General features: G+C 43.0%; 1 protein-coding gene across 3 annotated transcripts; it reads left to right on the forward strand.

The window, feature by feature from the left end:
- The first annotated feature begins 665 nt into the window (after positions 1-665).
- Positions 666-10,717, forward strand: NIM1K (NIM1 serine/threonine protein kinase). 3 transcript variants are annotated; one of them, XM_082336403.1, is made up of 4 exons: positions 666-1,510; positions 2,070-2,308; positions 7,440-7,708; positions 9,800-10,717. In XM_082336403.1, the coding sequence occupies exons 1-4, from the start codon at positions 1,440-1,442 to the stop codon at positions 10,547-10,549; spliced, it is 1,329 nt and encodes a 442-aa protein (XP_082192529.1). In that variant the 5' UTR covers positions 666-1,439; the 3' UTR covers positions 10,550-10,717. The 3 variants fall into 3 exon arrangements, with proteins under 3 accessions (XP_082192529.1, XP_082192528.1, XP_082192527.1); XM_082336402.1 differs by lacking the exon at positions 666-1,510 and adding an exon at positions 1,717-1,884 and having other exon boundaries at positions 1,978-2,308; XM_082336401.1 differs by lacking the exon at positions 666-1,510 and having other exon boundaries at positions 1,717-2,308.
- Positions 10,718-10,758: the final 41 nt, after the last annotated feature.

The following is a 10,758-nucleotide window of genomic DNA, read 5'->3' on the forward strand; positions in this document are numbered from 1 at the left end:
CTCCCCGTCTAACAATTTCAGGATTTGGCCAATAGTTGTTGCATACATGTAGTATTTGTCAGGGTTTTGACTCTATTTAGATCCAGAGAATAACATGATTATTTATTGTTGTTTTTTACTTTTTCTGTCAACCATGAAAACAGCCCTTTTCTTCCAACAGGAGTAAAACAAAAAGAGTAACAAGCGTTCAAAGGTGTCATGAAACAAGTACATTCTTCCTCCGTTCCAGTTTTAAACTGTGTCAGCTCTAAGTCTGCAGCACGCACAGTGAGAAGCATCCCTGGCTCAGAGAAGTGACAGGGAGAAATGACAGTCCCTCCTGTACCCTGAGGGTGAGGAGAAGCCAGGCTCTCTGCCTCTCCCTGGGCAGAGCTGTCAGCGGCGTGGCCGCAGCACAGAGAGGAGAAGCGATTTGCAGAATCACTCACATGCATCTCAGGGCAAGGAGCAGCTTCCCCAGGGCTGGGTCTCTCACCTCGGCCTCTCCATAGGAGCAGCCAAGTGCTTCTGTACCACTCCAATTCCTATTTAATGAAATTGTCGCCAGCTGCCTTTTCTTTGCCCTTACGTGGTGCCTTTGGCCTCTCCTCCTCCTGCTCGTGCAGGAGATTGGGGTTTAGAGGGCAGCTGCACCTGGCAGTGTCACATGCCCTCTTCCAGTGCAGCACCTTAGGTGACTGTCTACCTTTCCTAAGCCCCAGGTGCTGTGTTACTGGTCTAATTCTCTCCCCCTCAGTCTGGTGAATCTGTACATGACGGCAGTGAGGTGTCTCCCACGTTCCTCAGTCGGGTGGTGCTGCAGGCTGAGAGGAGGGGAGGTGAGCATCGCCACCGCCTGCGCTATCTCAGAGCTTTCGTGCCCAGCTCACCACCCTCAGGCACGCGGCTGCATGATTAGCAGTTGCTGATCAACTATATTTCAAGGTTAAAGAAGAAAGGTAAAGAAGAAAAAAATGGTGTACTGCTTTAAAGGTAAGTGATTGCTTGTGTATTTAGAGTAAGGACGACTTCATCTGTGCTGCCAAACAGAGTTAAATTGGAGAAATGGTATGTGGTGTGCTGTCATTTAGTGAAGGGTATGGCTGTTATGTAAAGGTTTTAATGACTTTCTTCATCTGTCTGCTTAGGAACACCATGCGTCTGGCAAAATTTTGAGAAGGCTCAAGGCGTTAAAGAAAGCTCATCTAAATAAAGGAGGGTTAACGTGACATTGCAGTTACTTAATCCTGTATTGTCCTGCCATGTGACTGCAGGGATACTGAGGCGCAGCGTTTCTTTTGCCTAGTGCACAGATTGTGCTTTTCCTGTCATCTTCCAGGATCAGTTGCTTTGTTAAACTGGCCATGAGAAGGAAACAGAGGGGCAACAAACTTTTTACAGCAAGGCTTCAAGGCACCGTGACATTTCCAAGGCACACTGACAAGCTCACAGGCTGAAGAATGAATCAAAGGCAAACCCTACATTCAGCTCTTGGACCGGTACCAGAATCAAGGAGAACTATGCTCGGAAGGTCAGCTATTCAAAATGAACTGCAAGCATCTGGATTTATTCAGAGCAGTTAATCAGCTATTTGTTTGACCTTTATCTGTCAAGTTAGTTTCAAAGCAGCAAGCCGAAGCCTGAAAATTCATGTCAAATGTTTTGCGTGTGTCAAATGTACTGCATAGACAGTGAGCAACTCACTGCTTTCTTGCACAAAGTTTACAGTTTTAATTGCAAAGCCTCTTTTACCTTGTGCATGAAGAGCCTGACACACTACGTCGGTTAGTGGGAGAGAGACGGAAACAGCTTCCAGTTTCATCTCTGATTCTGACCAGGACTGCAATATGTAGATACGCCAGATTTGCTTTTGAAGTAATTTCTAAACTAATCCTTGGACTTTCAGTAAGCTGCTTTTTTTGCTAAGTTTGTTGCAGTGTCCATTATGTGCAGGATTGCATATTCATACAGAATTATTTCATTTACACTCCTTATCAGGACATCTTGTTAAATGGGGAAGTGATTACCCTATAGACTATGACAACAGGATATGTGAATGGAGGAAGTCTTGGAAAACACCGCTATTCCAGGTGGCATCGTGAGGACAGCAGAGAAGATGATGGGCACCCAGAGTGCTATGGAGGAGATGAAGAGGGCCGGCAGCACAGGCTGACCCCATTTGAGAAACTAATGCAGGATATGTCCCAGAATGAAAAAGTGGTGAAAGAATTAACCTTGGGAAAGAGAATTGGCTTCTATCGAGTCAGAGGAGAAATAGGAAGTGGGAATTTCTCACAAGTGAAGCTTGGAATTCATTCCCTAACCAAAGGTAGGCACCGCTGCGTGGGTCACCTGCGTGCTGAACGCCCTAGTTCTGTGGATATGCAAATGGACCTCTTTGGGAAGAAAGATGCTGTCTGAACCTTAAATACACATATAGTTTGTGTGTGTCTGATTTTTGTTGCTGAGTGAATCTGTAGGCAGGGTCACAGATAAACGCTTAGGTTTGGATTAGGCTTTAAAGCAACCAGAAGTGTTTTCTCTAGATGGCAGCTGTTACAGGAAGAATTAATCTCTGCACTTCATGGAGTTAACATATCTCATCCCAGGCTCAAGCATCCCACACTTTGAATCATGGTGTTGTGCCTCCCGTCCTGCAACTCCTCCTGTCCATCTGCCCTCTTCCCTGCCCCAGCGTGTGGGCTGCAGGGCTACAGGTGGTGAACCCCCAGGGCAGCCTGGCTAGGCACGCTCCTGCCCGCAGACACAGTTAGCAAGGCTTCCTTTGTTTCATTGCAAATTTTACTAGTCTGGATGAAGCTTTTATTTGGTCACAGTAATTTTGGTGAGAAATTTTATGCCTGCTTCACTGACTCATTTCTAGGTGGTTCATTACTCTTAAAAGATGGGACAGGGCTATAGGTGTTGGCTAAGCAAGTGCAGGGAAACAAGCTCTGGTACAGCCAAACGGGTTTGTGTTGAATTGTCCATCAGTTTTCTTAAGTACAGAAAAGCACCCTATATGCTGCTCCTAGGAAGAACTAGAAAGGCTAGGTCACTAAGTGCAGCAAACACTTCAGTTACAGGTATAACTAAGACCTTGTCTCCATCTTCTTCTTCTGCCTCTGACTGTCTGGCAATAATAGAAACTGTTCTTGTTTTCCCTGAGGGATGACTAGTTTTCCCCACATCTTTGCACACTACTATCTTCTGTTTTTTTTTCTCATAGTCTTTCCTTTCCAATTTGATTGACTCTCCTTCCCTCCGTCATCTTACAGATGAGAGAACAAGATACACCCCAAAGCCTTCATGCTGTATTACCTGTTGTTATTTTCTCTAACCACCTCTTTCAGCCCAGACTGCAGAGGCACGAAAGCTCACATTTACCCTTCGTATGAAGCAGTTGTTGCAATGGGAATCAAAGTGGGGAACTGATGGTATTTATTTTTTCCAAATTTAAGCCTGCCTGCACCTAAGGGTTGCTTTAACTGGGTGTGGATTTTTTGGTTTTTGCTTGTTTCAGAAAAGCATCTCTGTTCCACTTGGCCCACAGCAAGGTATTTCCTCTTCTGTTCTGTGATTTTTTTCTTCCAGAGAAAACTGTCTTGTGCTTACTGTTGGAGGAAGTGCTGCCCTGTGCTGGGAACAGGAGGAATGCTAATGAAAGGAAGTTATAAATTTGATCTGGATGAACCTTTTACCTGTTGAACAAACTTAGGAGACAGGTTGCTTTAGCATTTGAATAGAGCTGATGATTGAAAATTTTTTGAACTTCAGTGAATACAGTAAGCTTGGACAAACTAAATACCAAACCGTAAATTTTTTTCTTGAAAGGTTCTTTTTCACCAGAAATCATTCAAGTTATTTTTCTTTGGTTTGTTAGTAGCTTTTTTTTGGTTAAAATGTTCACTGGGCAAGGAGGTCATTTCTTGATACTAAGTTTTCAACTGTCATGAGGAAAGAAGGATGAAGGATAAACATCTTCTGATCATCTCTGCCTGTGAGCTTATCCGTCCCCATAAAATACAGTACGCGGGTAGGAGAATAGGAACACGCACGCGTGTGCACACGTGTGCACGCGTGTGCACACATGCACGCATGCATACACACAGACCACCACCACCCACAAAGAGGATTCTGTTTTTTCCAGTAGATGCACATCGTTGTGTTGGTAATGAAGTGATGTTCCCGCACAGTGCTAATGAGTACAAGTCTTTTTTTTTGCTGATTATGTAAGTACAAAGGCTGCATTATTAATGCTGTTTGGGTCCCTGTGGTAAGGGGAGGTGTATGTGTCGGGCAGCTGTTCAGCTCTTCAGTTATTGTCATAACGTTAAGTTCTAAGTGTGGTCTTTCTTCTTACATGTCACCCTATATTAAAAAAAGGAAACAACTTCGTTCTTTACCAAGATGAGCTTTTGTAACAATTGCACGTGTGTGCTGTTCTGTAGCCCTGGTGATCTGTCACAGCAGGGTACGTGAAAAAAGTTTTCTAGAGGGAGGGAGGAAAAAACTGCAGGATCATATCAGATGAAGAACGTTGTTTCTCTCACAAGGGCTGACTTGGTTGTAGGAAAATCTTTGGTCCTATGATGTGTATTGAGTCATTCAGGAGTGTTGCACTTTATTAACCTGAATTTTGGCAGAGATTTTCTCCAGAGACCTGTGGGGTTGCTTGCTGAGGACTGTTAGGTTCCTAAGTTCTGTGTAACCTTTATTTTACACACCTTCCAGTGACAAATGTAGTGTGAGAGCACAGCTGAATAGATGCAATTAAGAGCATCCAAAATTTACAGCTAGTAAAAAGCCAGCTTAATGTGAAACATCAATTGCAAAGGCAAGAATGTCCAGGCACCTAGTTTGCTTTTTTTTTTTAAGCAATTTTAACTTGGTTCTGTTTGTGTTTTGCTTCCGTTTGCCATCATAGCATACACCACTTCTTCCTGAAATTATTTCTCAACCTTTTCCTTAACTTCTCTTATTAAGATTTCAGCTAGCTCTTTTCAAACCTTAGCATACACTGCGTATAGTCAATCAAAATCTCTTGTTACTCAGTATTTTGGTAAATAAGCTGCCTGCTAAAAACGCCCTTGTGTTCAGCACTGCTGCCATGCAAGGGTAATACAGGATTTGTAAACCAAGCATTTTTTGGAAGCAGAGGGAAGGAGTTTAAAAAAGCAAAGGAGGGTGTCAGGTTTTTTATGCTTTAGGTGGGCTGGTTTTCTTTGCATATCATGCATATGCAACTGCAATGATGTAAATTTAAAGGAGCTTGGTCCTGATTTATGGTGGTGTGTGAACAGGATCAGGCCCTTCAGTTCAAAACTTCCCCTTCCCCCCACCCCGTTTCATTTTAAAACTTTGCAGGAAAACTGAGCAGGAGGAATATTAAATTCCAGTAAAAGGAAAGGGAAGGAATTTAACCTAGAAGATTGGCGTTTTTTAAAGCCCAAATGCTCCCAACATTTATAAACCAAGATGTAATGATGCAATTCCATAGTTAAGATTGTAAGAATTGTTATCCCTGTAGTATCTAAGCATTTAGTTGTGCAAATATTACCTACGGCGAGCTGATGCTCTTTCCTCTTGGTTTAGGTGATCAATACGCTACCAACGTGACCAGGGTTTTAGTCTTTCGCCCCTAGGTCAGCAGTCAGAGCTCTGCCAGGATCAGTGTCGTGTGCTGTTACCATTCGGTAGCTGCATGTCCTCCCGATGTACCACACCAGCATCAGCACCACGCGGGAGTAGGTATGCGTGTTCCTCACGGGCTCACTAGAAAGCATGGAGCAGGTCAGAGAGAAGCACCTGGGGAAGACCGCCCGATACTCAGCACGGGCTCCTTCTGCACACAGGCACGTCAAGGAGTAATTCGGCACCTTTCACAAGAATCACGTTTGCCTGGAATATCTGCCGCACTTTAGCAGGGGGATCAATTTATGCATGTATGTTACTAAGAAAGGTAAATACACCAAACATGGAGTTTTCTTGATCTGTACAGAGATATATGCTTATGTATCCTTAACACTTCCTTTAGATATATTGAAACACTGAGTTAAATAACTTTATAAAGTAAAAACATTTTGAATGCTGTTATACTGGAACACGTGTACAAATGTAATGGCCTTCTCACTCTTCCCTTAAAGCAACAAGTAAACAATACTGACTTTTTTTTTTTTATTTGCCCCCATGTACTAGAAACTGAGGTGGAGTTTCTCCCTGAAAGGTTCGATAAAGGTGATTAATTGTTAAGAAATCTGTGAATGTTTGAGTAAGATATTCTTGGGAAAAAAACCTTCTTCCCAGGAATAAACAGTTGTTTTTATTGCCATGATCCAGTTTGATTTTGCTGTCCTGACAAGTTATACAAAGCCACTGTAAACCTATTTTAACCAGACTAATCTTTCAAATACCAGCTGTATTCAATAGAGTGAAGCCAAAAGCCACAACCTACCAATTAATACAGAAACATAGGAGCAACTGTGATTGACCTATTCATACTGCTCTGAGCTAGCCTGGTGATGTGGTGCAGCTGCAGACGTGTATCTGTGTTCTCTGTAGATATGCTACAGAAACATGTAGAACTTAACTGCAGCTTTACATTGCCAGGACAGTGTAAGACAGCTACATTTGCTGTCTTACAGAATCCGCATAACTTATTCTACCTCACTCTTTTTTTCCGTTCCTCAGAATAAAATATGTGGATTCGTGTGATGTGGATTCACGGCCCACTGTGGCATAGAGACATAAAAATGTACTTTTCCTGTATTCTGTGCAGTACCAAGAACTACTCATGCATGAACGTGTTAGGAAAACCGGCACAGTTACCCTGAGAAAGACAAACGTCTACAACACTGATTTTGGTAACTGAGAATTTGTGGGGGTATGGGATGAGAAGTTAGGGAGGATTTCTGTAAGTCACACCAACTTAAAAACAGATCTCCACGATGAACTTGCAGGGTTACAGCCAGGGCCCCTAAATTACCCCCCCCCGTTTGTCTGTCTGCTCTGAAACAAAGCACCTGAATTTGAGAACTCCATCAGTCTGCAAGTACCAGGCTCAGGCCTAGCTCATCTGAAGAGCGACGAGCTAACAAGGAAAGAGAAAGCGCAGACTTTCTGTACCAGCATTAGACACCGAAAGCAGATGCTTTACCTGTGCCCATCAGTCGGGTGTTAGCCTGTCAGCAGTGGGGCAGACCAAGACAGCAGGTGATTTGATGAGCCCTTGTGAGGCTCTGCCAGCCCTTCGCTACCTCAGCAGTGAGCAGGATGCTGTAGATGGAAAGGAGCATGGGCATGTGACAGATTGCAAGGCTTAGCAGGCCTCTGCAGCTTAGCTTATACTGATCAGAGGTGAACCTTCATTGGACTTCTATAACCAAGCATTGTTGTAAGTAAATAGTATTACCATTTGTACCTTTTGCATCAACAACATGGAAAAGCGTTTTTCTTTTCAGAGAAAGTTGCAATTAAGATTTTGGACAAGACAAAGCTAGACCGGAAGACTCAACGCTTGCTATCTCGTGAGATATCCAGCATGGAAAAACTGCACCACCCAAATATCATCAGACTGTATGAAGTGGTGGAGACGCTCTCAAAACTGCACCTGGTGATGGAGTATGCAGGAGGTGGGGAGCTCTTCACTAAAATCAGTACAGAAGGGAAGCTGTTAGAAACAGAGTGTAAAATAATCTTCTCCCAGATCGTGTCTGCTGTGAAGCACATGGTAAGTTGCTCTTCTTCCACAGGCATGCTGCCCCTCACTGCTCTAGCAGATTTTGTGAATGTATCTTTTGGTTTTCAACTAGTAGGTTTACTGTTACCACGATTTCAGGCTCGCACTTCTGAAGACCAAAACAGCTAGAGAAGAGCTGTCTTAAAGGTATCTGAGAGAGCTTTCACAGCCACCTCGAGTTGCTGGCTCTCTGTTGACAGCTTTTCGGAGGAGACTGAACTGGGAACAGCTGGTGGCTGGAACCATCCCTTTAGCAACAGTGTGCTCCTGGCTGTTGTAAGTTGCTGTAGGCTCCAGCTAACAAAGCTTCGTTTCTTCCCTCCACCTGAAGATCGGTCACTATTCTGCTAGAAGAAAGCACTCCAGATAAGAGGCTTGCTTATTAATGAATGTGAGAGACTGTCACTTAAGAGAGTTAATTCCTAGTCCTCGCTTTGGCGCAAATCTGTGATGTTAACACCCAGCAAGTCACTTCCCCTTGCCTAGCCTCCAGTATTTGGATTTAGGATGATGCTATTTGTGTAGAGCCCAAAGCATCTTGTAAAGGCAGGAAAGAAGCAATCAATCAACTACTTCAGTACCATCTTGTCTGAATCTTGCACAGTAACTACAGTTACTTAAAACAACAGCATAAAAGCCCGGGAAGACTGTTCTGCAAGTGTGAGAAGCAGAACAAAAAAATTTGTTGAAGTTGGCTGGGGGTGCCCTCCGGTGGCTCGTATTCTCCTGCCATGTAATAGCCTCAGGCGAAGTCAAAAGCAAGGGTGTTCCCAGGTCAGATGTCTAGAAACTGCATTACAAACTGCTCGTGGCATATATAAAGAGTATGCATTTTTTACATGTTTTGACAAAATGATCATATGTCCTGTAAGTGATGGATTAGCTTCAACACCTTTTCCATAAGACGGGTACCCTGCAGCTACTGAACTTTGCAGTTCAAGATCGCATCTATTTCTTAGCATTAAACCCAGACTAACACGCTCGCCACATCTTCACTTGTACACAGAGACTTCTGCAAAACTTTTTACTTTTGCTAAGCCATCAAATCCAGGCTACTTAAATCGCATCTCACTGCTGCTGGTCCACACGGGCACAGAAGATCGCTGCCTGTTCTTGACAACAGCTTAGAAATCTTAGGATGCCGAAGGGTTTCTTTATTGCCTCCAGATACATGTACCTTCCTACTTCAAAGGGTAGGGCAGACAGTGCTCAAACACGTCCAGTCCTCCTAGTTATTTCAAAGCTGAAGCTAAACCCTTACCTAATCAAGACAGGTATATCGCCACTAAGCAGAGCAAATTCAGTTTTCAATCCTTGGCTACTACTGCCATTTCCAAGGGAAAAAAGTACAAGTATGTATTTATTTCAGATTTCTAAAACTAGAAGACACCACTGAACTTGGCGTCCTGCAACAATGTGAAATACCAGCAGGCACAAGTCTGTGGTCCTTTTCTCCTGCCACCACCAGTTCCTCATAGGACATTAGATCACGCAACAGAATTGTAGCAACTTTCTTGTTCTATCAGGACATTAGATCACGCAACAGAATTGTAGCAACTTTCTTGCTCTATCTGTGATTAAGTTCACTCGGTGAACTAAAAGCTTTCACGTCATAAGTCCACAAGCTTACAATATATACAAAAATAGAATTAGTTAAAAATTATTTTTTACTTACATCATTATAGAAATGTAGTAATTGCAAAAATAAGCGTTCTGAACTCTGAAAAGATACAGATTTTGCACATGGAGGTATCTAGTCTTGTAGGATTAGCCATGATGCCATCACAAATCTGCCTCATGAAAATATTTGGTATTAGTTACCAAGTTGAGACCGCTCTTCTTAAAAAAAACAGCATCCTTCTTCCCACCTTCTCCACCTACATTGTTTTTTGTGTCAGTAGAGAGTTAAATTAAAATTGCTTAAATACTTTTTAACTTTTCAGTTTCACTGCAATGCTTATTTCTGACTTTGTCCAAGACAACTCCCTTTCTCCTGTGTGGTAATTAATTGATGATAAGAGCTAGTCACTTCAGAACTTTCCTGGGAACAAGCTAATACCAAATTTTCCTCTTGTTCTACAGCATGAGAATAATATCATTCACCGGGACTTGAAAGCAGAAAATGTCTTCTACACCAGTAACACCTGTGTTAAGGTGGGAGACTTTGGATTCAGCACAATAAGTAAAAGAGATGAAACTTTAAATACTTTCTGTGGCTCTCCTCCTTATGCTGCCCCCGAACTCTTCCGAGATGAAAACTATGTTGGCATTTACGTAGACATCTGGGCACTGGGAATCCTGTTATACTTCATGACGACGGGTATCATGCCATTTCGGGCAGATACAGTGGCCAAACTGAAAAAGTGCATTCTTGAAGGGACATACAGTTTGCCTCCCTGCCTCTCAGAAACTTGCCAGAAACTGATAAAAGGAGTCCTTCAGCCAGTACCAACCGAACGGTACTCTGTCAAACTTATCATGAACAGTGAATGGATGCAAGGAATACCGTACCCCAAACCTTTACAGCCGTTTAAACTGGATCCAAAGTATTTATCAGACATCAGCACACTCAAAGAGGAAGAACTTGAAGTGAAAAATATTCTAGAAGACCTGGGAATCACAGAAGAGCACATTCAAAATAACCGGGGAAGAGATGCGCGCAGCTCAATAACAGGGGTCTACAGAATTGTTTTGCACAAAGTGCAGAAGAAAAGGGCACTCGAATGTGTTCCTATCATGTCCCATCCAGACCCCAAAGAACAAGACTTGAGGGGAAGAATCAGCTCTCACAGCGGAGTGAAGCACATATCCAAGCTCTGTTCCATTTTATAAATTGCACTGCAGGCTTCACACTCAGCACACTGTTAACAAACGGTTTTATTCACTTTTCACAAGTTCTGGTGTGACATTTTTTTGTAATTTTTGAATAAACCAAAAATGCCTCATCCCCTTTGCATTTCTCAAGTCACAGTGAAGCGCCCAAATACAGAGCTCTCATGCCCTTGTTTGTCCCTTGCTCCAGAGACACAGTATGGCCAGTG

This window comes from Platalea leucorodia (assembly GCF_965183815.1).
Source record: "Platalea leucorodia genome assembly, chromosome: Z".
Lineage (NCBI taxonomy): Eukaryota > Metazoa > Chordata > Aves > Pelecaniformes > Threskiornithidae > Platalea > Platalea leucorodia.

Coding starts and splice junctions, on each gene's coding strand:
- NIM1K (XM_082336403.1), top strand. CDS start 1,440: ATGAATCAAAGGCAAACCCTACATTCAGCTCTTGGACCGGTACCAGAA. Junction 1,511..2,069: donor AGGAGAACTATGCTCGGAAG/GTCAGCTATTCA, acceptor CCGCTATTCCAG/GTGGCATCGTGAGGACAGCA. Junction 7,709..9,799: donor TGTCTGCTGTGAAGCACATG/GTAAGTTGCTCT, acceptor CTTGTTCTACAG/CATGAGAATAATATCATTCA.